Consider the following 26,823-nt stretch of genomic DNA (forward strand, 5'->3'; position numbering starts at 1 on the left):
CAAAGCCTGGTTGATGCCCCTCCTTGCCAGTCTATTAAGTTATCTCGAACTACCACATCCAAAACCAAACTGATCATCCATCTTCCAAAACCTATTCCAGCCTTTTCCTCCTCTCTGTACATGGCAACTCTCCTGCCACCTGTTCAGGCCAAAAAGCTGACAGTCATCCTTGACGCCCTTCATTCTCTCACTCCCACATTTACTCCATCAGCACAACCTTTAGGCTTTGCTTTCAAAACATTCCCAGAATCTGACCACTTTTCCATCATTGCCATTTTAGTCCAAGTACCACCGTCTCTCACTTGGTCTCCCTGTAGAGTGACCAAGCATGCCCGTTTGCCTGGGACTGAGGGGGTTTCCAGGACACAGGACTTTCGATGCTAAAACCAGGAAAGTCCCACATGAACCAGGACAAATTAATCACCCTTGGGAGAATTTCCATCCTTGTTCCCCATGTCCTATCTTCCACCAGCAGTCAGAATGAGTCTTTTTTAAAGTGGCACTTCTCTAAATTGACTATACTTCAACTATATATATACACACACACAGAGTACGCACATACATACATACATACATACATACATACATACATAGTGGCACTTCTCTACTCAAAACCTACAGGGACTCCCCATCTCACTCAGATTTAAAACCGAAGTCCTTCATTGTGCTATATACCAGAGATTGACACATTGTAATTGACTGTACTTCAATTTAAAATTTTTAAAAATAAAAAGTAAAACCAAAGTCCTTAACCAAAGCTTCCAAAGACGTGAGCCATCTAACTCCCCTCCCCATGCCTTCTTGGCACAATAACTTCCTTCCTGTTCCACAAGCAGGGCAAGCAATATCCCTCTGTCTGGAAGGCTCTTCCCCCAGATATCCATACACACCATTTCCTTCAGGTCTCTACTCAAGTGTCCCCTTCTCTCTGTGTTTCTTAGCTCACTTTATTTTCTGCACAACATGTTATCAAACCTAACATTTTATATGTGTATATATATATATATTTATATATAAATATATATATATTATATAAATATATATATTTCTTTATTTGTGTTTCACCCCACTAGTGTAAGTGCCATGAATTAATGTAAACAAGGAAATAAATATCTAAGAAGTTCAGATAGTCACAGCTGCTATGAAGAAAATAAAATAAGGTAGTTAGATAAAGAATATAGAGGGAGGGGGCATGCATCAAGAAAAGTACCTTTGGGGAGGGTATAGCTCAGTGGTAGAGTGCATGTTTAGCATGAATGAGGTCCTGGATTTAGTCCCCAACACCTCCCTAAGAAAGGAAGAAAAGGGAGGGAGGGAGAGAGAAAGAGGAAGAAAGGAGGGAAAGAAGAAAGGGAAGGAAGGAAGGAAGGAAGGAAGGAAGGAAGGAAGGAAGGAAGGAAGGAAAGAAGAAAGGAAAAGTCCCTTTGAGGTGCTGACTTGTGAACTGAGCCCTAAATGATGAGCAGACAGTGTGCAAAGGAATCAGCCAGTACAATGATGCTAAGGCAGATACAGGCTGGCATACTTAAAAGACTTACTAGTCTTAGAGCTCACCACACTACTCCCAGCACAGGGCCTAAGGCCATCTCCCTAACTGTAGGTTGGACTGAGCAGAGTTGAAGGCTCTGTCCTTGCCTCTGAGAGGTCCATCATTCAAGAGGAGTTTCTATCAGGTAAGACCCAGATAGGAAGACTTTCATGAAGGCAGACTGATCAGTGCCATCACAGAGAGCCTGCTCCAGGGTGGCCCTGTGCTGGGAGCAGATGAGGTACAGATGTTGACGTCACTGTCCTTGACCCCAGGAGCTCACTCACACCTGGCTCGGAGGGTGAAGAAGATGGTAGCATCGGGTGGAGAGGGAGAGAGAGCATTCCAGGTGCTTTATCCCAAACAAAGACTTGTCAAGGACTAATCCAGGTGTCTCTTTGGAGAGAAGAGTAGTTCAGTTTGGCTGGAATTCAAGGTGGATGTCAGGAAGCAGAGGAAAACAAAGCTTCGAAGACAGCTGGCATCTTGAAAAGAATTCAGCCCTTGGACAAGTCTCTTAATGACTCTCAGCCTCAGTTTCCTCTTCTCTAACATGAGGATAAAAACCGGCCTCACATGGAATGAAGCAGATGCTGTCCTGTAAGTTAAAAAGGGTCAGGAAAGAGAAGCTGCTGCTGTAGAGTACAGCTGATGAAGCCTGCTGAAGGACTATTACTTGAGCGAGTGCTTAGAGAATTTAAAAGGAAGCAAACTCGGTGAGGACGAGCAGGACCAGGCAACTTTCAGGAGGAGACCAGGCGCACAGAGGCCGCTGGTCCAGGGCTGGGGAGCGTGAATGCGGGCAGGCTCCGGGAGCAGGCAGGCGGGGGCGCTAGAGCCGCAGAGCACGCGGGGCGGGAGCCGGGGGCGGGGCGGGAGCGGCGAGCCCCTGCTCGGCACCTCGCCCTTCCCCGGAGCCCGGAACCTTGGGCGCACGGAACCTCGCTGCTACAGCGCGGGCGCGGCGGACCCGGAGGGCGATGGAGCGTGCGCGCGAGCCACCGGCCGAGGCCGACTCGCCCGGGGAGGGGGAGGGGGAGGCGGGGGCGGCCATGGCTGCGGTGGTGGCTGCAGCGGGTGGCGCGGGCCCCGCCGTCCTACAGGTGGCCGGCCTCTACCGGGGCCTGTGCGCGGTGCGCAGCCGCGCCCTGGGCCTGGGGCTCGTGTCACCTGCGCAGCTGCGCGTGTTCCCGGTGCGCCGCGGCTCTGGCCGGCCCACGGGGGGCGCCGACGACATTGGGGTTGGGGCCGAGCTCGAGGCCAACCCCTTCTACGACCGCTACCGCGACAAGATTCAGCAGCTGCGCAGGTGCGGGCCCAGCCGGTGGCGGCGGGCGGGGAGGAGGGGCGGTGCGCGGCCCGCGCTTCTGGTGTATCTGCATCTGGCGCTTTCACTCCTTCCAGCAGCCCTCTCAGAGGACCACTGTTTCTGTCCCCATTCTACAGATGGGTATCTAGGCTCAGAGAGGCATGGTCACCTGCCTAAGATCACACAGCTAGTGTGAGAGCCAGGAGTCTCTGCGAAGCTTCAGTTTTTCTTTCTGCTTTAGTTTTCAAAACGCTGAGGTCGACTCTTACGGCAGCCCTTAAGAGGCAGGCAGCTCAGAGAGACCTGTTCTCATTATGGAAATAGGAAAATGAAGCCTTCCAGAGAAAGGACTTGACTTGCTTAAGGTCACATATTGAGTCAGCTGAGGCCTGTCCTGGAACTCGGGTTCCCAGGCTCCTAGGAAAGGAGATTGGGGTGGGAGCAGGGCATCAAAGGTTAATAGTGTCACGGTTGGCTCGCAATTGAACCCTATTATTAAGATGAGGAAACTGAGGATCAGAGAGCATAAGAGACCTGCCAAAGATCACATCGCTGGTTGGGATTTGTCTGACTTGGAATCCAGGATTCCTGACACTACCCTTCACCTTCCAGAGGGAGGGACTTGGAGATTAGAGGGGGTTGAGGTGGGTATTGGGGGCCTTATTTGATCTGAAGAGTTTAAGTGGGAAGAGCTGAAGGAGTTAAAACGGGAAAATTAAAGGGAGAGAATCAGGCAGGGTGGGCAGGCAGTTGTCTTATGAAAGGAAACCTAAGACTGAGGGCTGTAACTTCTTGGGGTTCTATCCCATCTCTACTGCCACAGCCTTAATTTACTCCATCATCTTCACCTAGACTATTGCAATCATTCTCTAACTAGTCTTCCTCACTTCCAGTCTTGGACCTCTCCATCCCCAATCCATCTCACTACTAGTATAGTGATCTTTCTTCGAAAGAATGATAAACTAAATGAATATTTTTGCTCTCCTTATGACAGCATTCAGTTATACTCAAGTATTTGTCATCTTAAAAACCTTTTCTTGACCTACCTTCTCCTCCAGCCTTTTCTCATTGACCCCTTTCATAGACAAGCATCTCAGAAGAGTGGTCCACTCATACTCTGAATACTTCCCAGCTCCTGTTCATTCTTACTCACGAGCAAATGAAAGACTGGTTTCATTTTCCTCCCCAACTAGATCATTTCTGTCAACGTTTACACATACTCCTTCTCCTGAAAAGTGGCTTTCCAAGGCACCCCAGACCTCTGGGTGATGTCCACATCCTTAGTGTTGCATACAAGGCCCTCATGCTCTAGTCCCTGCCAGTCTCCCTTGCTTTATCTAATATCAAAACTTTCTTTGAGTTCTGTGGTCTAGCATGAAGGAATAAAGGACTGATATTGGAGGATGATGTTCCAGGTAAGAGGAGCAACAGCATAAACAGAGGTACAGAGGCATGAAATCATCTCAGCCATTTGGGAATATTTGAGCAGATTTTCACCATAATACCTGTAGCACTCTAATGTACTTGTTTGCATGTCTTTCTGTCCCACCAGATGATAAGCTCCTTGAAGTAGGGACATTTTTCTGATTTATTTCTGTATCCCCTGAGCCCAGCAAGTTAACCAACAGCTAAGAGATAACAAGTAAATTTTGTTGAATGAGTGAAAAGGACAGAGGAAGGGATAAGTCCTAGAGGAAGCTGAATGAGATGGGAGGGAAAACTGTGTGGCTACAAAAAAGAAAACAGGAGGCAGAAGAAAAGGGAGAGATGAAATGAAAGCAGGACCAAAAAAAAAGGGTCAGTAGAACCTAGGCCAAGTTAAGGGAAGAGGCAAGACAGAGCCTGGCCATGGGGCCCAGGACCAAACAAGACAGGATATCATGAGATGTTTTAAAAGGAATTACAGTCCTGTCTGGTGAGTGATGGGGCACACTCACTGAAACCTGGGCTCTTGGAGCACTAGCCACAAGCTCAGTGTGAGCCAACAGCAGGACAAGGCTGTGTGCCCTGCTGCCCCATTACAGTCCAGTATCTGAGTTTTTGCCTCACACACTGCACTGGTGAGTTGGGAGGATTTGATCTAGCTTTAGGCCCACTGTATCCAGACTGTGCACAAACAAGGTAGTCCACAGTAAGGAAAGGTTTACAAATCACATATGTGAAGAAGGACCAAAAAAACTGAGGAAATTTAACCTAGAGAAGAGAAACTCAGGAGGTGACGTAAGTGCAGTTTTCAGATACTCTAATAAAAAGAATTAGACATTTTCTCTTGTTCCTTGAGGGGTGAAAGATACAGATAGAGAGACTTAGACTTGAAACATTTTAATAATAAAAGATGTCCAAGGTGGGAGTACACGGGATTCTGCTGCCTAGGCCACCCTTGCTGTCTGCGTCTGCTCATGTGGCAGGCCCAGGAGCCGTCGTTGCTGCTGGCAGCACTAACCTTGGTCCTGGACTTGGTCCTGGTACTTAGAGCCCTGGCCAAGGAGGCGCTACACCCTGCCAAGTGGGATGCAATTCTTCATCAAGGAGCTGCCCCACAATGGAGGGGAGGAAGATCTGCCCAAGTACGTGGCAGTGAAGTAAGTAGTGTTTGATGTCACCTCTAGAAAGGAGTTGTATGGCAAAGGAGTGCCCTACCCTGCCTTGACCAGGAAGGACTCCATGAGAGGGTTGACCAAGATGGTCTTGGATCCTGCAGAGCTCACCCATGACACTATAGGTCTCATGGCCCAGGAGCTGGAGTCCCTGGATGATGTCTTCACCAAAGTGTAGCAGCCAAATACTGTCAGCTACACAGCCTGGAGCAATCTTAACAGGTGGCAGCCCCAACCTGGACTTCAGGCCTGAAGACCCACCCCCATTTTGACATAAAGAGTAAATTCTGGTGTTGCATCTGCAGGAGCAAGTTCTTTGGAAGGAGGGCCAGGAAGAACTCAGGTGCTAAATCTTCTGCAAAATAGGCTGCCTGAAGCCTCTGAATCGCCCCGATCTGAATGAACAGATTTACCCTGGTCAGGGAGGGAGGGGAGATGTCTTCGAACTAGATGTGTTCCAGTACAAGCTTGACACCCAGGATTCCTGCCTAAGGAGGTGACCCAGCAAGATGACTAGAGTGCCCTTCCCATTTTAAGGATTCAATTTCCAAGTACCCAGAATCGAAGTACCTGAGGGACCAAGCCCTGTGTCATCCTAGGGAATATCCTGCAGGAGAAGAATGTTACACAGGCCCCTTGAAGATTAACAATATTTGAATAAGTGGATTTCTTGTTCTGCTTTCTTGGTTTGTATGCCTGTCCTCAGGCCTAAATGAAGACAAATCCTTCAGCCTCTGAATGCCTGTGTCCTCTCTCTGTGGAAGTAAAACATGGTACTTTGTTATTTCAACATCCAAAATGGCCCTGGTGGCTTAACCTTTGGTTTACGTTTGCTCAGGTCTGATCCAGCTGCTTTTGAGTCCCGACTAGAAAAGCGCAGTGAGTTTCGGAAGCAGCCTGTGGGGCACTCCAAGCAAGGTGATTTTATCAAATGTGTGGAACAGAAGGTAAGACCCCCTTTTTGTGCTGTTGGCTCACCAGTGATCTGCATCTCCACCCCTGACCCTTATCCAGGGAGTAGGCTCATTGAGGGGTCAGCTGGATAAACTGAACATGGACTGTCTCTACTCAGCTCAGTCTCTACCCATAAATGGTATTCTGCTCTTCCTGGCAAGGTACTGTGGTCATGGTGGGGATATAAGGGGATGAAAAGGGTAGTCTCTGCTCCCAGGGGTACAGTCGAGTGGTCAAGGCAAGGCACACATGACAGTGGGCGGTAGGAGCCAGGGAGCAAAAAGTGCTTAATACATATTAGCGCTTATTCTCCTTAAGCAAGAATCAGCTGGGGAAAGGCACGTTGCAAACTGTACAGTCAGCCCTCCCTATCTGCAGAATCCGCATCCACAGATTCTGCATCTGGATTCAGCCAACCTCGGATAGAAAATTTTCAGGGAATAAAAACTCTAGAAATTTCCAAAAAGCAAAATTTGAGTTTGCCACTGGCAGGCACCTATTTACATAGCATTTATTGTACTTACAACTATTTACATAGCATTTACATCATATTAGGTATCATAAATAATCTAGAAATGATTTAAAGTGTCTGGAAAGATGTACATAGGTTATATGCAAACACCACACCATTTTATATAAGGGACTTAAGCATCCAGATTCTGGTATAGTCAGGGGTCCTAGAACCAATGCCTCACTGATACCAAGGGACAACTGTATAGGAAAATTAATCTAATGCAGTGCCTCTCAAACTGTTTGACCATGACCCACATTAAGAAATATCTTTTATATTATAATTCATTACACACATTCGTATATGATTATAACTGAAACAAAATTTTTACAGAACAATGCTTACTTTTACTACATGCAGTGCAGTCTTATTATTTTCATTTTTTAAAAGACTTTGGTCACAATCCACTAAATTGATTTCACAACCTGTGAGTTCACCTATATGTGAAATCACGATGATTACATAAGCAGCAAATGCTAACTGGTACAGGGATGTTGTGTTGGTAATTATAAAAACTCCCAAACTGTAAGCGGTGTTGTTGTCCTGGACCCTCATGAGATTACACAATGTACAGTCTCCTCTCAAGTTATATAGTAGTTGTATTTCTGAAAAATTTAGTATTTATTAAAACTGTTTTTAAAAGGAGGAAGAAAGAAAGCAAGGCAAAACAGAATTGGATTCTAGGCCCAATTATAATGAGCTTTTTCCCCTACAAGGATGTCTAGCTAGACATTAAAAAGTTGTACAGGATGAGGGAAAATTCTTCACTGTGTAGAATTCATCTACAAAATTTCAGCTCATTTGGTACCACTGGCCCTCCCATAACTTCTAGTGTAACCATCCAGTCAATTGTTGTGATAACAAAAAACAAACAAGTCCCCACAGATTTCCACAGCATCTGTACTAGAGCAGTAAAGTATCCATTTAAATATTTTATTAATTACTCTTGAGACTTTTGGCACATAGTTTCAACTATAATTTTAAATATTTTTCAGTTGTTCTAAAAGCCCACTTTTTTTTTTACATTTCAACATCTCTGAAGTTGTTTTCAAATTGATGTGATATCAAAGTATTGTGTTATCATTTAATTGGCATCACCTTCCAATACATAAAATAATGGTGCTTCTTAAGATCGTGATATCTTAGGTAAAATGCAATAAAGCTTATACTTGAAGCTTAAATTTTTTTATTTCTGTAAGTAAAAACGGAAATGAAGAATGGATAGGAGAGACATTGTGGAAAAAGAATACACTGGGCTTAGTGACTGACATGTTGAAGGCAGTGCAAATGGAGGGCTTTGCTTGTTTTGTTCTTTTTTCACATAGCACCTGAAGGTGAATGTATAAAAATGAAGTCAGTTCTTTTGAGGGGCCGTTTTCTTATGAAACGAAGACTGCGTTAGGATTTTGCCAATGTATAGGGATGTAACCAAAAAGACCAGGGTATATCCAGTAGGTTTTTCTATACCAGGCTTTTGTCTAATTTGTGGGTACTGGTTCTATGGACATCATTTATGAAAGGTTTGGATTCATTAAAGCATAGAGTAATGAAAAACAGAGCTTTATGCAGAAAGTGTTTTTCAGCTTCAGAATCCCAGCTATAGATTGTTGTCTCTGCAAGGCATAGTTGTGAGCTGAGAAACTGAAAATGGAAGACTCAGAACAGCCCATCCCTACTGTCAGAAATAACTTAAAATAAGACTTCCTGGCCATGGCCTTTATCTGAGAGTGGGCTAGGAGAGAAAATATTCACTTTTAGTTGTTCTTGGCCTGTTCTGAGAGGGAGTCTAATTTGAGGAAGGGAATATCAAGACTGAGTACTAGAAAAGACCCAATAGTCTGTTGAGGATGCCTGCCTTCAGAAGTGCTGCCACGGATAAGAAGCAGCTTGGGAAATACATCCTTCCATTTCTTACCTCCTCTGTGGCTCACTGGGGAGCAAAGCACAGAAATCTAAGCAGGCTCATTCTGGGAAGGAACCCATCCACAGTGACAGGGATGGAAAGGACTCTCGGTACTAGTAGATGGGGGTTACTCATAAGGAACTCCTTTCTCATCTCTGTATTTCAGAACCAGTCAAAGAAAAGTTGTCTCACAAACAATAACTTGTAAAACAGTGTGTACATTTGCTGTATTGAGTGGAGAGAATTGAGTTTTTAAGTGCAGCATCACTAAATGAGATATTGAGCACTTCACCTAGCTGGGTGGTCTTTTGCTTAAGAATTCAAGTAGAGATTAATATCCTGTGCCATCATGTATTTCAGACAGACACATTGGGGAAACAGCCTATGAGCAGAGGATTCACTAAGGACAAGGTAGGTTTCTAATTAAATATCCAAGTCTGAAGTCATATGGAACAAGAGGCTGCAAATTTGAACATATTTACTGTGACTCAGTGATTTTGTGACTGTGGAAATGGGAAATAGTTCTATGAATTTTTGTTATGACTTTGTTTTGTTTTTGTTATGACTTTGATATGACTCTTAGCATGTGTGAGTCCTGGGGGTGCTAGAGAAGATGTGCAGGAAAGGTAGTGATACCCTTCCTTTCTGTAGGACATAATTTTAAAAAATCAAATAAAAACATGTTTACTCTGTCATTTAATTTGCAAATGAGCCACTCACTCCTGGTAGAATAGCAGTTAAAGGTAACAACCAGACTGTCTCCTCTTACCAGCTACAAAGTGTTGCAGTGCTCATTTCTGAGCCTGAAGCATTTGGAATGTACCTGTAGGTACTCCCTGGAAAAAGAACTGTGAAAACCTGCCTGGGCTTGAGGGCTGCCTTCTCTGCGCATGCGGGTTTTCTTGTACTCATTCTCCATTTATTGAAGATCTGCTTTACTGTCCTGCAGGTTGCCTCCAGCAACACTTACAGATAGAGTTAAGCTGTTTTATTTTTTTTAATTACGGTTGTTAATTGCCTTTTATTTTCTCTTTCAGACTCTCAGTTCAATCTTTAACATTGAGAAGGTAAAAGACAAAACTGCAGAAGAAATAAAACAGGTAGTGAATGAAAATGAGTTGGTATACTTTATGAAAATAATGTATGCTCCGTGAACCAAATCTGAGAGTAGAAAGAAGCATACATTTCCTGACATCTCTTTCTAGCCAAAATGAAAGGCAGTCATTGAAAGCAAAAGTGGTGTATTACATGAAAGATAGTGCATAAGAAAACTTGTTCTTCGGGGACTCACTCCTGTATATCTAATCAACTTAATTTCCCCTTTCTTTGTCATTCCTCTTGTCCACATCTTTATTTAAAATTATCACTACTCTATACCTGGATGACTGTACTACCTTTCTAAATAGGTTTCCTTGCTCTCATTTCCCCCCTCCCAATCTCCCTATCATATTCTACCCAGTTGAATCTTCCTAAAGTTCTGCTTCGCATAGTGTGTTTGTTAGGAACACAGAGTCTAGTACCAAACTGCCAGTTTTAAGTCCTAGCTCTGTCTCCTTAGCTGAATGACTTTGATAAGTTAGTTGACCTCTCTGGGCCTCAGTTTCCCTATCTGTAAAGTGGATATAACAATAGTACTTACCTCATGGAGTTATTTGGGGGAATTGAACAAGTTCATATTTGTTAAGTACTTGTAACAGTGCCTGGCACAGAGTAAGTGCTATATTTATGTTTTTAAATAAATGAATAAAAATAAATACTTCGTTAGTAGCATGCTGTTAAATGTTTTGTGACTTCCATATTCCTTTGCCTGACATTCAGAGTCTTCCATTATTATAGGACATTCTGTAGGAAGCTTCCTGGACACCTTCCTTCCAAGCACTTATGATCTTGTTTGGTTATTCTGTATATCTTGATTTACATTGCCATTTACATTTTCACATCTGATCCTTTTCTCTCTAATTAGACTATAATAAGCTATTTATTGATATTCCTTATAGTTCCATGAATTGTATTTTTGTTATATTGAGAGAATCAAAATAACAATAAAGATAGTGTACTGTGTGTCAGGTACTGTGCTTAATGCTTTATGTGCATTATTTCATTATATTCTCATAACCCCCTTGTAAAGTTGGTGCTATTATTCCTAATTTACACTGAGGAAACTGTAACCTAGAGGTTAAGTAACTCAGTGGTCGAGCTAGGACTCAAAACCATGTTTGTTTGACTCTGCATCACATTCCCTTACATGAAGTTGTGCCAATTGCTGTGGGTTTCCTTTGGGTGCTGTGTCATTCATTTCACATTTATTGAATTTATTTATTACATTTGTTGAACACCTATTAAATGTCAGCCTCTGTGCCAGACATAGAAATAAATGAGAGAATCTCTTACTCTCAGGGAGTTTTAGCCTAGTGGAAAGACAGACACAAATCAAAAAGAGAATAGCGCAGAGGTCTAACTTCTGTTAATAGAGGCTTAATGCAAAGTCTCAAGGAGACCTCAAACTACATTTGGGAAGAAATGCCTATAGACAGTGGACACCAAGTATGTGCTTTAGGGGAAAGAGAAGTTAGGCCTAGGAGACTTGATCATCATATGACAAATGTCATTTAGACCTATATTTTTATACACAAATTTGTGTTCATTAAATAGTTTTTAAACAAATATATGTATGTTTATGTGTGACTGAAGCATTATGCTGTACACCAGAAATTAACACAGCATTGTAAACTGACTATATTTCAATAAAAAATATATATATATAAAATAGTTTTGTGTAACCAAGGTCAGCTATGTTAGGAAAAAAAATCTATCAGTCTCATAAATTTCAGTATTGATATACTAATATAAATTGAATAAAAACAAGCAGGGTGTGCTCTCCTTAAAATGAGGAGAGTATTTGACATGTTAAAAAAAAAAGGGCAGAGCAACCTTAGGCTGCATTGATAAAGTGATTTGCCCAGGTCCTAGGAAGTAATAGTCATTTTGTGCTTTGTGTTGGTGAGATCCCACTTTGATTAGTATCTTCCCATTTTAACGGGAATGTTGACAGTAGAGCAGCTCTAAAGGAGGGTGACCCATTCTTCAACACCAGCTCACTCAGGTGTCACCTTGGCAATGATGCCTTCCCCACCTTCTGTGCCTCTGCTAATGCTGTCATTCTCTGCTTAGAGTGTGTCTCTTCTCTTCTGTCCTACCTGTTTATCTTCCCAGACTCCCCGTTCACCTGGCTAACTCCTCATCATTCTTTAGGATACAGCTTAAAGCTTCCCTTCCTATGGTGCTTGTTCCCTAACATGAGTTTAGTGCCTCTTTGTTGCCCTCAGAGCACCTTGGCTCTGGTTTGCATTGTAATTCTGTTGTGCTAAGCACAAACATTATTGTAACTAGTTTCCACAATAATCCTATGAGGTTGATATTATTGTTATTTTATTGATGATTATATTGATGTTACTGCACTCTGTAATTTGCCGAAAGTAGCATAGCCAGCAAAAGATAGGAGCTGGGATTTGCATCCAGATCTGCCTGACTTCAGACCCTGGGTTCTGAGTGACTGATGTCCTGACTCTGAGAAAGCCCACAGCTGGCTGGGCAGTATGGGTTTTGGGAGAGAAGAGAGAAAATATGAAAAAAAGAGCTTGTCTGTTATACACAAGGCACATCTTAGGAGAAATGATTAACAATTTCCTAAAATCCATTTCTCTGACAGGAATTTGTTATTAAGAGTTACAGTTTAATCATCTAGAAGAGTAGATGATATTAAATCTCTTTTGTAATCATGTACTAGTAATAAAAACATTATGTTGGGTTTTTCTCCCTTTTGTCAAATGGCATATTACTCTGAGCAATGAAAGCTGTCACCACTTCTTGGTGCAGGTTGAAAAGATTACCCACATGTCACGACACCCTCTCTTTTTTGTACAGATCTGGCAGCAGTATTTTGCAGCAAAAGATACAGTCTACGCAGTTATTCCTGTAAGTAGTTTGGAGGGGAAAATCAAAGTGTTATAGCATGAAGGTCAGGGCTCTAACCTTAGCAGGCAGTTGCCTTTACTTTCCCTATGTTTATTGCCTCTCGAGAACTTACATTTATAGCTCTGAGGTTTTTTATTATGCCCTGAGCACCAAAGATTGGAAGCTCCATATGGTATATTTATGGTTCTTGTTTTTCCTCTTTCTGGTTTAGAAATGTCTCTTTGAGTCAAGTCTCTGACAAGGGAGCATGGTACAAGTTTATGTTGCTGAGCAATCCCAAATGTCTTTTATTTCTTTTTGGTATTTTCCAGCCAGGCTGTTGTAATTGAGGACAGGGCCTCTGGCCTAGCTTTCTTCCCTTTTTGTCTATAAGTGACCTATACCTGAGCTGACTTGGAGCCTTCTCCTAGTCTTTTTCTGGCATTTCCCCTTAGCAAGAGGCATTGTCTTGTTTTTTTCTCTTCTCAAAAGTGCTGTCTTGGAGATAGTCACAGGCCACTGCTTGACCATTAAGATTTGTGACTGGGAAGGAATGCTGCTGACTTCTTCTGGTTTAATGTCCTGCTGACTTCTACCAGAAGAACACATTTGGTGTAATGGGTTATCAGCTGGTTATTTTAATTGTTCTTCTCTGAAGAGGAAATAGCTTAGGTTAAGTTCATATCAAGTACACAAATATATACTGAACTTACATGTGTAAGTTTAAGGAGGAAAACTTATAGATGGAAAAATAAAGCCAGGCCTTTTGGTTGTTGTGAGAGCATTGCTATCTTTTTTTTCCCCCTCCCTCTTATAAATATATACTTTTGCCTTTCATGAGTTCAACAGCCAAACGTATCATGATATTTTAGATCTCTAATGCTGACTCATTGTTTGAACAGGCCTTCTTAGCTCTCCCTTGGACAGACTTAATGACCTGATGTCTCTGACACTTGGCAGAGTCCCCTAAAATGTTTGGAACATTTGGAGTATCCATTCTTCACACGTAATTCTGATATTGAATAGGAAATCCTCTCTGTCATAAGAGAGATTTATAAATGATGGAACTTGAGATTGTTTTAGTTGTATTTTAGTTCAGTCTTTGTGAATTTAAATGTGATTGTGGCCTCTTATGTTTTCTTGTTTTTGAATTTTTTTCTTTTCTAACCTACAGAAAGAGAAGTTTGACTTGATCTGGAACCGGGCTCAGTCTTGTCCAACAGTAAGTTTCTGGTGACCATATGAGGATTGCTTATTAGTAGTGCCAAACAAGGATGTTTTGCAACCACCTTTTCATACTCCATAGTATCTTACCATGTTATAATGCTCTGTTATTTAACAAAGATGCTCACATGTTGATTGTACTAATAAATGAGATTTTCAGCCTTATGAAATTATGTGGGTTTGGCCCATTAAGTCTCTGGCTTTTTTGTTCTCTGAAACATCTCAGCCCTTTCTGATGTTGATCCTAATCTATCAGTATAAGTGAATATTAGAGAGAATACCTGAGACCTTAATCTTTTCAACCTCCTTTAAGTTTCTGTTTAATTGGCAGTTTCTTTTCAGTTTGGGCCCTGCTTTCTGGATTATATATGCCTAAAAGGAGTTACGAAGTTTTTGCTGAAGTAATGGGCTGCCAGAGACCTAAGAGAAAGGGAATAGGTGAGGTGGATCAGCTAACTTGGTGTCTGTAATAATTTCTGGGATTCTCAGAAGTTTTTTTGAAACATTGCTGAGAGAATATTAAAAACATCTAAGTAAATGGAGAGATATACCATGTTCATGGATTAGATGACTCAATATTACTGTCATTTCTCTCTGAATTGATCTCTAGATAAAATGTAATCCCAATCAGGCTTTTGTTTGTTTTGTTTTGTTTTGAGAAATTGACAAACTGAAAAATTTATTTAGATAAAATTTATTTGGACCTAGAATAACAAAACACTTTTTAAAAAGAAAAACAAAGTTAGAGGACTTACATTATATGATGACTGTGATTTCATAAAGCTACATTAATGAAGACAGTATGGTAATAGCATAAAGCTAGACAAATAGATCAATGGAACAGAATATAGAATTCAGAAATAAACCAACATATGCCTGGTCAATTGTTTTTCAACAGAGGTGCCAAAGTAATTAAATGGGGAAAGGATAATCTTTTCAACAAATGTTCAACAAATCATGGAAACAGTTTGGATATCCATATACAAAAAAAGAATCTCTACTCTTACCTCACACTGTATCCAAAAATTAACTCATGATAGATCAAAGATGTAAATGTAACTTCTAGAAAAAATGATCTTAGATTGAATCTTAGTGATCTTGGTTTGGCAAAGATTTCTTAAGTATGTCACCAAAAGCACAAACTATAAAAGAAAAAAAAATTAGATTTCATCAAAATTAAAATTTTCTATTTGTATGCCCGTGTTCATAGCAGCAGTAGTCACAGTAGCCAAAAGGTAGAAGCAACCCAAGTGTCTGCTGATAGGTAAGTAGATAAACAAAATGTGCTACTTACATGCAATAGAATATTATTCAGCCATATAAAGGAACGAAGTTCTGACATTCAGCATTCATGAACCTTAAAGACATTATGCTAAGTGAAATAAACCAGTCACAAAAGGACAAATACTGTATAATTCCACTTATATGAGGTATCTAGAGTAGTCAAATTCATAGACAAACTCATAGACAGAAAGTAGAACAGTGGTTGCCAGGGAATGCGGGGAAGGTGGGGTGGGGAGTTACTGTTTAATGATTGTGGAGTTTCAGTTTGGAAAGATGAAAAAAGTTCCAGAGATGAATGGTGTTAATGGTTTCACAACAGTATGAATGTACTTAATGCCACTGAACTGTGCATTAAAAAATGGTTAATTTACTGTAATGTTTTATATATTTTACCACAATAAAAAATTCTTAATTTCTACTTTTCAAAAGACATTGCTATGAAAATGGAAAGATAAGCCACACACTAGGAGAAAATATTTGCAAGACATATATTAACAAGTGACTTGTATCTAGAATATTCTAAAAACTGTTACAACTTATTACGAGGACAAGCAACTAAATTAAAAAATGAAGCAAAAGATTCAAACAGTTCATCAATGAAGTGGAATGGAAGATAAGCACCTGAAAAGATGTTCAACATCTTAGTCATAAATGGGAATACAAATTAAAACTACAGTAAGATACCACTTAAATGACTAAAGTTAAAAAGACTGACCATACCAAGTGTTAGTAAGGGTACAGAGCAACTGGAACTCTCATATACTGCTGGTAATAATGTAAAAGGTACAGCCACTTTAGAAAAGAGTCTAGCAGTTTCTTTAAAAGTTAATCTTAAAAAAAAGAAAAGGTTAATCTACCTCCCATACTGCCCAGCCATTCTACTCCTGGTTATTTTCCCAAGAGAACAGAAAGCATATATTCGTACAGTAACTGGTACACAAATGTTCATAGTAGCTTTTTTTGTAATAACCAAATACTGAAAAAATCCAAATCTGTCACAGGTGGATAAATAAATAAATTGTGTGTGTGTGTGTGTGTGTGTACATATATATATATAACGGAATAAGATTCAACAATAAGGAGGAATGAACTATTGATATATGCACCAACATAGAAAGATCACAAAACAATTATGCTGAGTGAAAGAAGCCAAACCAAAAATTATAGATTCTGTGGTTCCCTTTATACAAAACTCTAGAAAATGCAGACTGATCGGTAGTGACAGAAACCAAATCAGTGGTTGCTTAGGAACAACTGGGGAGAGAAAGGTAAGAATTACAAAAGGATTTTTGGAGAAACTTTTGGAGATAATAGATCTGTTCATTATGCTGATTTTGGCAGTGGTTCACAGTATACATAATTAAAACCATTCTAATTATACACTTTAAATAAATGTAACTTGTTGTTTTTCAAATATACTTCAATAAAGCTTTTTTACATTTTTCCCCATTAGGTTGACACCAAGGTTATCTCATCTAATAATAATAAAACAGAGCCTGAGTGGTTGGCAGTAAGGAGACGATTCCATGACTAATGCATATTGGGCTGATTATACTTTGTTTTGTTCTGGCACCATTCTATTCTCCAGCACTGCTCCCCACCTCATCTTGAGCATGAAACTAATTATAAACTAAGAGCCTTGCTTCAGAATCAACCTCAGATGATAAAACATGAATTGATTATAATAATTGTAACAAAAATTAATGTAGCAGCATTAGAAAGTTTAGAAATTGAAAAAGACCCAAAAGTTTATCTATAGAAGAATCAATAAAATTGTGGTAAATTTCTAGAGTCGAATTCCATAGGACAGTGAAAACAATGAATTAAGAGTTATATTTATCAACATGAATAAATCTCAGAAATATGATGTGAAGTTAAAAAAGTGAGTTGCAAAAGTATACATACAGTTTGATAAGATTTAAGTTTTTAAACATGGAAACAGTACTGTTACTTGTTTATGGATATATACCTATACATTATAAAACTCTGAAAGGGAATGACAGACACCAAATGCAGGTTAGCTGTTACTCTGAAATGAATTAGAATGGGTTTACAGAGAGAGTTTCAACTGAATGTCTGATGCTTTATTTCTTAGGTGGTTTGGGAAGTGTATGAGTATTTGTTATCACATATGAATTTCATAATTTAAAAAAGTTTTAAAAACCAAACACTGAAGAAATGGTGTGAATGACACAGGTGATTGGACATAGAGCAAATGATTTTATTTGTTCATCTGTCTCCTTTTGTATTTGTTTCCCACAGTTTCTGTGTGCACTACCAAGAAGGGAAGGTTATGAGTTTTTTGTCGGACAGTGGACAGGTACTGAACTCCACTTCACTGCACTTATAAATATTCAGGTAGGTGGCTTGTGCCCATCCCCTAGATGAAAGAGGCCTACTCCTTTGTGGGACTATGAGCCCTTGCTGAGGCTTGAGGACACAGAATAAGTACTAACTCCCAGCAATATTTGCTGTAGCATTGATTGATTGTCATACTTTGTACATTGGGCTAGCTTTTTAGGCCCTACTCAATACCTAGAAATTAGAAAGACCCCAAAACATGTTCTCTAACTATTTCTGGCTCTCTCCTCACTCTTCTCTAGACATCTATAGCAAAGCATTTGAAGCTTTTAAAATAAAAATATTTTAAATAATGGGGGGTAGGATATAACTTAAGTGGTAGAATGCATGCTGGTCCTGGGTTCAATCCCCAGTACCTCCATTTAAAAAAAAAACCTAATAATAAATAAATAGACCTAATGACCTCCCCCCTCCAAAAAAAATAATTCATTTTAAATGAGGTCATCATTAGGATTGACATACTATATTTGGAGGCCAAATCTGACAAAAGCAGGAATGTATTATAACGGCTTTGAAGTTGGGGTAAAGGGAGCACAAAATAGAATGAGGATTTGCTCATGACTATCCCTTATGATTGCATCCAAAAATTATATGATTCGTTTAAGAAAAAAAAAAAGAACAAGAATAAGGGGGTAGCTTTCACTTTACTACTATAATTCAATAACCATTTATTGGGCATATACTATAATAACCAACATTTGATGTACTTACTATGTGCCAAATGTTTTATATACATTATGTCATTTAATCCTCACACATATCTCGAGATAGTTACTAATATTATTTCTGTTTACACACAAGAAGTGGGGTTAGAGAAGTTAGTTCACACTGCTGATAAGTGGTAGAGCTGGGTTTCATTGATTCCAGGTTATTGACTCCGAAGTCTCTGAACTTAACCATTATGCTCTTGTGTTGGAAACTGTGTTAGGGCTTGGGGATCTATGAGACAAGGTCCCTGCCCTCATGAAGCTCATATACAAGTATAGTAAAAAGATCCAGAAACATAATTATGATCAAAATGATGGTATATTTGAAGTATGTTCGGCAGAACTGAGAGGCTGAACTACTAAGAGTACCCTAGCAATAGTTAGGTATTGATAATTAAAAGGACTTCTGCTGAAATTTTAAAGATGAAACCCAGAACTCTGTTGAATGTATAGTTGTTTCCTCGTACACTATGTGAGGGCTTTAGCTTTGAACCCAGTCTCTCTTCCTAGTCTGGACTGAGGTCTAGTAACCACTGCCCTGTCCATTCTTCATGAAATTATGATGTTCCCATTCTTCTTTCCCCACTACCTCCCACTCAGATTATATTTTAAAACTGAACATTACAAATCTGGCCCATGTGCAAACTCTCCAGCTGTTTGCTACAGCTTAAAAGAGCTCAGTCTTCAGAGCCAGCCAAGGGGAGTAGATTTCAACTGTGAAATGCACTAGTCCATAAAAGTGGCAATTACACAGGCATATTGCTTTCTTTAGAACTTGATTTGGTAGCTACTTGTGCCGTTTTGTTTTTAAATATATGGCCGTGATGAAGGATTCACTGCCTACTGTAAACATTTTCTGGGAAAAAAGCCAAACCTTTTTCAATTGAAGACACAAATAACACTGTGCAAACTGTCAGTTTCGCTGTGCCTTGGCAGACCTGAGCACCCCCACATACAAGTCCTCCAACTCACTAGCCACCCAAGGGGCTGTTAAGAGGCAGAATTTCTTCCAGACTCTCTATTGCTCTGAAATTGCAGTTTTGTTGTGGTGGTACCTTATTGAGCCTTGATAAGTGTTCCTTCTTTCAGACCCGAGGGGAAGCTGCAGCCAGCCAGCTGGTTTTATATCATTACCCTGAACTTAAGGAAGAAAAGGGCATAGTGCTGATGACAGCAGAAATGGATTCCACATTTCTGGTAAGAATCAACTTTTACCTTTTTGGAATTACCTGATGGCCCTGAAAGTATTATTCTTCTGCCAAAACTCACGAGAGGTGTAATTCCAGAGACCTACATTATTTACCTGTTTCTTATTTAAGCTGATAATAATCTTGTCTTGCTCAAGCTCTTCCAAATTGAAATTAGTACAAGTTCTCATTTATTTATTCACAGTTTGAAAGTCCAAAACTCTGACAGCAAAGTTTTTTCGTAATTCCTTTGGTCACAAAACCTTATCTGATTTGAACTTATTTGATAGCTAAATCTTCACTTAAACTGATGTGAGGCTGCTTATAGTCCTTACTAATCCTCCTTGGTGTGAAATATTGATGTATTTTACTAGAGAAGTATTAATGTATTTGATTATGGGGAGTTATATAATAAGCTTGTATGGTATCTGCACTTACTACCTTTCTAAAATCCAACAAATGACTCCAAGACACATCTGACCCTAGGGGTTTCAGTGAAGAGACCGTGGACAAGTAAATGGTTTCTTAGGGAAGAGTTCAAAGTCTAGAATAGTTCTTAATCTTTTATCTTCCACCACACTATTCACATGTACAGCATTCATCATACATAGTGATTTTCATTCTTCCTTTTCCCATTTCCTGGAATAGAGCTTTGACCATATGCCCCCTGGTAATGATGTCCATTGTGTTTGTTCTCTGCTTATGCAGGGCCAGGAGCAGTTTTATGATTACCATTCAGCCCGTTTGTCTAGTTTTCGCTCATTCAGTGTCATTTATCTGGCAGGGTTTAAGTTCAGGATGTCCTCAAGATAGTGGGCACTTTAGTGCCTCTCCCTCCTGAGGTTTTTTTATCACAACACCTACTTATTTTTCCTCTCTCTCTCTTACCAGCTACATACAAAGAAGGGATAAGTGATGGTACTCAGCTAGTATCTCATACTAGCAGTAAGCCCCCAAACCTAGGACTTGATTGAGACTCTACTTCCCTGTCTATTATTCCTATAAATGTTCAGTCCCATTTCTCGCATTCTTCCTTTTACCCATCACATTCAACTGGAAGTCACCCAAAGTTCTCTCCAGAAGAACGGAGTTGCCATTAACTGAGACAGACAAGACTGCAGGAGGAATAGGTTTGGAAGGAAGATCAGGAGCTCAATTTTGTGCACATTAAATCTGAGATGCCTATTAGATATCCAAGGAAAGTTAGGTTTATGAGCCTGGAGTTCAGGGGAGAGGTCCCAGCTGAAGAGATAAATATGGGAATTGTCAGCATACAGATTGTTATTTAAAGCCATGAGACCGAATGAAATGACCAAGGGAGTTAATAAAGATAGAAAAGAGAAGAGGTCTAAGAACTGAGCCCTGGAGAGATGAGGAATCATTAGCAAAGAAGATTAAAAAGGAAGAGTCAGTGAGGTAGGAGGAAAACTAAGATGTTAGGATGCCCTGGAAGCTAAGATAAAATGTTTCAAGGAATAGGAGTGTTCAACTAACCAAATCTCGCTTGCTGATCGGGTAAATGATATGAGGACTGAGAATTTACTAGAGTTCACAACATGGAAGTCATTTGGGGACCTTTAGGGGAGTTTCAAAGGAGTGGTAGGATAAATGTATGATTGGTGCACATTTAAGAGAGGATGGGAAGAGAAATTAGAAAGAGTAAGCATAAACACATCTTTCAAGGGATGTTTCTGTGAAGGGAAAGAGAATTGGTATAAGAAGTGGGGTTAAGAATGTTTTGTTTTAAATGAGAGAAACAACATGATACTATATCTATGCCAGTGGAAAGATCCAGGAGCAGGAGTTTAGCAGGGTAAAGCAGGGAGGGGAATGTTCCAGACAATGGGAATAGAATGCGTAATTGCCAGGAGGCATAAAATGAATTGGGGTATTACAGTTTGCTGTCACTTGTATATTAAAAAAGAATGTTTGGTGTGTTGTATTTAGAGGATTGGCTTTATCCTGAAAGCACAAAAGGATCATTAGAGGGTTTTGAATGGGGATTGACCCATAAAGAATTGGATTTTGAGACCATTAATCTTAATTATTTGCTTCCTAAATATTTTTTCAGTGCGACCATTTAGAACAGTTTCAACAGTCTGGGCAAGAGGTAGTAAAGACCTAAACTAGAGCAGTGGTAGGAGGGATGGAGGAGAATGACCTCAGAAATACATATGGAATAAAATGGCCAAGACTTGGTAATTTGATTTTAGCTATGAAGATTGAAAAGAGGGAGGAATCAGGTTTGTTAATATACCTCCTTGCTGAGCAACATAGGGAATTATTAATGTTTTTCTTCTTGGGTCTTGAAAGGGAAAGAGATGATGTGTCATGTTGAGAGTTAAGAGAATAAAAGTCAGGAGGCGAATAAGTGGGCGGAAGTGGGGGGTGCAGGGGAGCTTTCCATAACCCTCCATGAGAGACACTGGCACATATCTCCATGTCTTAACTCTCCACCCACCATTCTAGTGCTCTTCAAACCAGTGGTCAGAGCCCTTTATCCAAATAAAATCTTGTTACATAAATCCCTAGGACATAACAGCTGAGAGAAAGGTGAGGGGACCTGCGGCACCTCCACAGAGCCCCTGGGACTCTGCAGTTTGTTCTAGAATGAACACAAGTGAAATTACCCTTACCTCCACCATCCTAAGCCACAAATAAAAGTTGACTGTCAGAGGCTGTATGGTTCAGGGCCTCAGAGAGTGGGGATACCTGCCTCAGATGACACCCTTGCTTTAGAAACAGTTTGTTCTTGAGGAATGTCTGAATATAAGGAAGGTAAAATTGATGAAGTAGAGTTATCAACCTTGATCGATCTTAATTATTTTGCCCCACCAGAAATAGTATAAAGGTGAAGTGGAGGAAGTACCAGCCTGGGAGTCCAGAGTTCGGGTCCTGTCTCCGCCACTTGTTAGTCACGTGACCTTGGGCCCATCCCTGACCCCTCTGCTCTAGTTTTCCTGGTCCAGCAAATGAGGACTGGGTGATCTCTGAGGCCCCTTCCAGCTCTAAAATTCTATTAATTCAAAATATCCAGCATTTTGGAAAATGGCTTTTGATTGAAGATCCAGTCTCAGAGGTTAGTCCCTGCTTGTGAGAAATGACCTGAAAGGCCCATGGGAGAGAATGGAGGTGAAGCAGCCTGTGGTATTTATAAACCTGTATTCATCACTCTGTAGCTAGACATAGCACACTTTTTTGACAGTTTTAGTAGGAATTTTCCATTACTTTTTGGGGTTGGGTTTTGGCTGTGTGAACGTCGTAATTGTGAATAAAGTGCCTCTGATCAGCTAGACCTAGAGAATGTACAGGAAACAAAAGTAAGAGTTTTTGAGGTAATTCTTTTGTAAGGTTTCAAGAGTGTAGCCTGTGTTCTGACCCCACTTCTGTTACGTAGAGTGGTCTGGTCTGCTACTAGGCTTTGGAGATGGTGGCCCCTGGGTCTTTGCTGGTGGATTAGTTAGAAATGACTGTATAGCAGATTACTACTCCAAAACTTAGTGGCTTAAAACAACAAGTATTTATTACTTCACAGTTTCTATGTGTCAGGAGTTCAGGAGCAGCACAGCTGGGTGCTTCTGCCTCAGAGTCTGTCATGAAGTTGCTGTCAAGATGTTAGCTAGGGCTCCCGTTGTTTGAAGATTGATTGGGCTTGACCATCCACCTCTGGCCCCACTCGCATGGCTGTTGGCAGGAGGCCTCATTCCCTTGCCACACAGGCTTCTCTGTAGGCTGCTTGAATGTCCTCATGACATGGCAGCTGACTTTCCCCACAGCAAGTGAGTCAAGAGAGATAGCAGGACAGAAGCTGCAATGTCTTCTGTGATGAACCAGCAGAAGTCATTTTCATCATTCCACCATAGTCCATTTGTTAGAAGCAAGTCACTAAGTGTAGCCAACACTCAAGAAAAGAGAGACAAGGCTCCATCCCAGGGAAGAAAGAGTGTCACAGAATTTGTGGACAAATTGTAAAACTACTCGGCTGGCTTTGGCACTAGTTTTCTTACTGAGGTGGTATCAGGAACAGGTGTTTTTGGGGAGTATGTCTGGTTAGTCAAAAACTTAGTCACAAACTGGTTCTTGGAGCTGGGTAACTATTGCTCTTTTTTTCCCCTTGAGATGTACTTAACAGTTACTAAGGAACAGGATGAAGAGGGAAATTTTTAACCTATGCATTAATTTGTTAGCAAACATTCACCAGATTTCACTATGTGCAGGGATGTAAAACAAGCACATACTTTGAGGAATTCATACAAGGGAAGATAGACAGAAAAGAAAAAGAGGGAAAAAAGGATAGATACAATACAGTATGATACATACTATGTTATAGGAAGCATAGGGCAACTTGGGTACGCAGAGAAGGGGCACCTCACCTAGACTTGGGATGTCAGGGAGTCAGAGAATCTCTGGAAGCAGTGACTCCTGGGTGAGGGCTCCCACCCGCCACAGGACTCAGACACAGAGCTTTGTGGCCCTGGGCCGGAAAGGACCTCACTGTTCTTTTTACCTTTCAGAATGTTGTTGAGGCACGGTGCATTGCCAACCAAGTCCAGCTCTTCTATGCCACTGATCGGAAAGAGACCTATGGGTTAGTGGAGACCTTTAACTTCAGACCAAATGAGTTCAAATATATGTCTGTCATCGCGGAATTGGAGCAAAGCGGACTTGGAGCAGAACTGAAATGTGCTCAAAACCAGGATAAGACTTAAGCTGCACAGTTGGCTTACAGAGTCTTCTCAGCCCTGGACAGTCCTGAGCCCACCCACCCCTTGAACTCTCAGGAGCTCAGCATCTATAGTGAGCAGTCTCTAGTGAGCTGCCCTGTGTGCTTATTGCAAGAAGTAACATGGAGTTGAGCCCTATTACTTGATATTCAGGAACGAAGGTACCCAAACATTCTGATAATTATCTCCCAGCATCCTTTTTAGGTGTTTGAGGTCATAAGCAGAGACCACCAAGGATCCGCAAGGTGGTTGACTTGATTTTACACAGTGTGATAGTACATTTGTATTCTGGCCATTTTGACTGCATAGCTCCCAAGTGATTGGTTCCTCATCTTTATAAACTGTGACGGGATAAGAAGCTTAAAGGCCTGCTGTAGTTAGATGTGGGCGTTACATACTCGTTCCATTTGGCTGGCCAAAGTTATAACCCAGATAGCCTGTTTAAACTCTGGAACAACCAGGTATTGCGATCAGGATTAAGGCTTCATCCAGATGCGCCCAGACTTGCCTTCAGTGTAGTTTGGAGCATTAGTAGATTTCGGGTATAGTTAAACACATGTGTACAGTGCCTGCATGTTTTTAAACCATAGTTTGTGGCACCTGCTTCTCTAACTCTGCCTGTTGCAAGCTGTATATCTAGAGGTGCTGAATCAGTGCAGTGTAAATAAATCAACACTTTTGTAAAGAGAGGATCAATCCAGATTTGCATTTTTTTTTAAACTCTAAACCATGCCAGTATTATAGAAAAAGTGGGTGCAAGCAAATGTTCCCATATTGGGTGTGGGGAAAATGTAGCAATAAAATAGTGTCTGACTTACACTCTTTGTTATACTAAATAGTGAAGTCTAAGCTCTGTGCTGTCCATAGTGTCAGTGCTGTGGGCTGATGTCATCAAAATTCATCTGCAGTTTCTTGAAATGCCAAAAATAAGAACGAAGCTCTCCAGTGCTGGAAACTCAGATTTGGTTTGTCACGTCACTGCGACTCCAGGCTGAGTGATAGAAGAGGGCGGTGGTTACACACCAGCCTTCTGAACTTGAGGCCCAGAGCCCCCCAGTGTTGTTGTAGACCACCTTTACTGTAACGCCTTCCCTTTTCTCCATCTGCTTGCTCCCCTTTGCACTCCTGCCTATGACCTGGCGAATGACACTAAGTACGGTGAGTGGAATCTAACCAGGATTTGTGGTTTGTGTGTGTGTTTTCATTATTACAGGAAACCTTTTATAGATTGGGCTTGGCAGATTCTTTCAACGGCATTGAACTTCCCATTATTTTCTGAGCTGTGTCTGTTTTGTTGTACTTCTGAGTCTGTGTAGAGAGAGACAGATAGTGTTTGTTTAAACTGGAAAAGTTGCTGGTCTTCCACAATTTCTCTAAAGATTGGGCTGTTTCCTAAGGCAGACTCATGCCCCTGGTCCTGATGGCTCATTTTTTTAAGAAACTTGAGTCTGGGTGTTTTGAGGCCCAGGAATCTTTGACATCAGGTAGAGTTACTTTCGTGGATATGTTTGCTTTCCCCTCCAGATGGACCCAGTCTTTAGCCATAGTACATTTCATAACACCTACACCAGCAGATGAGAATATGATAGGTAAGGAAATCAGAACTGGCTCCTCATTTTATTGTTCCTCTCAGGTTTGCTCTAAATCCCCACCAGCCAGAGAAGGATGTGTTCATGAACAGTCACACTGGACATGATCAGAGTACTATCTGGCTGTTCTTTATATTTACTTAGCAAGATCTGGCAAAGAAAAAAAGAAAATTTAACATCAGTCCCCTGGCGCAACAACGTGTCATAGAAAGTGGACAGGCTGTAGAGATCAGTGAATCTGGGTTCAGTGTTGGAATTCATTAGCTCTATAATGTTAAACAGATTATTTAAACTCTCTAATTCTGTTTCTTCATCTATAAAATGAGGAATGTATCTACCTCATAGGATTGTTATGAGAATTAAATCAGCTTATATATAGACTATGTTAGAGCTTAGTAAATGTCAGCTCCCTTCCTCTTCTCTACTTCCCCTGCCGCTAACTTAAAGGCCAGCACAGATAAGCATTTCAGATGTGCAGATCATTTTTCCTTCCAGTTTAAGAGCAAACCTTATCTCACAGGTTCTCTAACTTTCAGTTGCAGTAGAATTACCAAGAGCACTTGAAAATGCAGACTCCCAGGTCTCAAACCACAGCCTACTGAATCATAATCTTTGCAGAAGATGCTGGGAACCTACATTTTAATATGTGCTCCAGATGATTCTGATGTAGGTAATTAGCCCGCCACACTTTAAGAACCAATGCCTTATCTATTCTTCACCAAACTTAGCTGCTAGCCAGGTCTCTTCCCTGTGGACATTAACCATAAAGCACCTTCCTGTGCTCTTTGCCTCCCATAGTGGTCCCCTCTACATACTCTACATTCTACTTATTTATTTCTGTATCTTTTGTCCCCACTAAACTGTGAGCTCCTTGAGGGCCAGGGTTTATCTCCATTCCCAGCACCAAGGAACACAGCTAGAATATAGAAGATACTCAGTTTTTTTTGTTGAATAAATAAATGACATGGATTTTAGCCAAAACATTATCTTG

The 26,823-nt window shown here is 40.9% G+C and overlaps 1 protein-coding gene across 2 annotated transcripts; it reads left to right on the forward strand.

Moving 5' to 3' along the window:
- The first annotated feature begins 2,478 nt into the window (after positions 1–2,478).
- On the forward strand, positions 2,479–26,818 carry ATPAF1 (ATP synthase mitochondrial F1 complex assembly factor 1). 2 transcript variants are annotated; one of them, XM_074376539.1, is made up of 9 exons: positions 2,479–2,837; positions 6,273–6,381; positions 9,163–9,213; positions 9,840–9,869; positions 12,727–12,777; positions 13,931–13,978; positions 17,527–17,622; positions 19,422–19,529; positions 24,034–26,818. In XM_074376539.1, exons 1-9 carry the CDS (start codon positions 2,509–2,511, stop codon positions 24,226–24,228), a joined length of 1,017 nt encoding a protein of 338 aa, XP_074232640.1. In that variant the 5' UTR covers positions 2,479–2,508; the 3' UTR covers positions 24,229–26,818. The 2 variants fall into 2 exon arrangements, with proteins under 2 accessions (XP_074232640.1, XP_074232639.1); XM_074376538.1 differs by having other exon boundaries at positions 2,487–2,837; positions 9,840–9,902.
- Positions 26,819–26,823: the final 5 nt, after the last annotated feature.

This window comes from Camelus bactrianus, chromosome 13 (assembly GCF_048773025.1).
Source record: "Camelus bactrianus isolate YW-2024 breed Bactrian camel chromosome 13, ASM4877302v1, whole genome shotgun sequence".
Lineage (NCBI taxonomy): Eukaryota > Metazoa > Chordata > Mammalia > Artiodactyla > Camelidae > Camelus > Camelus bactrianus.

Coding starts and splice junctions, on each gene's coding strand:
- ATPAF1 (XM_074376538.1), top strand. CDS start 2,509: ATGGAGCGTGCGCGCGAGCCACCGGCCGAGGCCGACTCGCCCGGGGAG. Junction 13,979..17,526: donor GGGCTCAGTCTTGTCCAACA/GTAAGTTTCTGG, acceptor TGTTTCCCACAG/TTTCTGTGTGCACTACCAAG. Junction 17,623..19,421: donor CTGCACTTATAAATATTCAG/GTAGGTGGCTTG, acceptor TCCTTCTTTCAG/ACCCGAGGGGAAGCTGCAGC.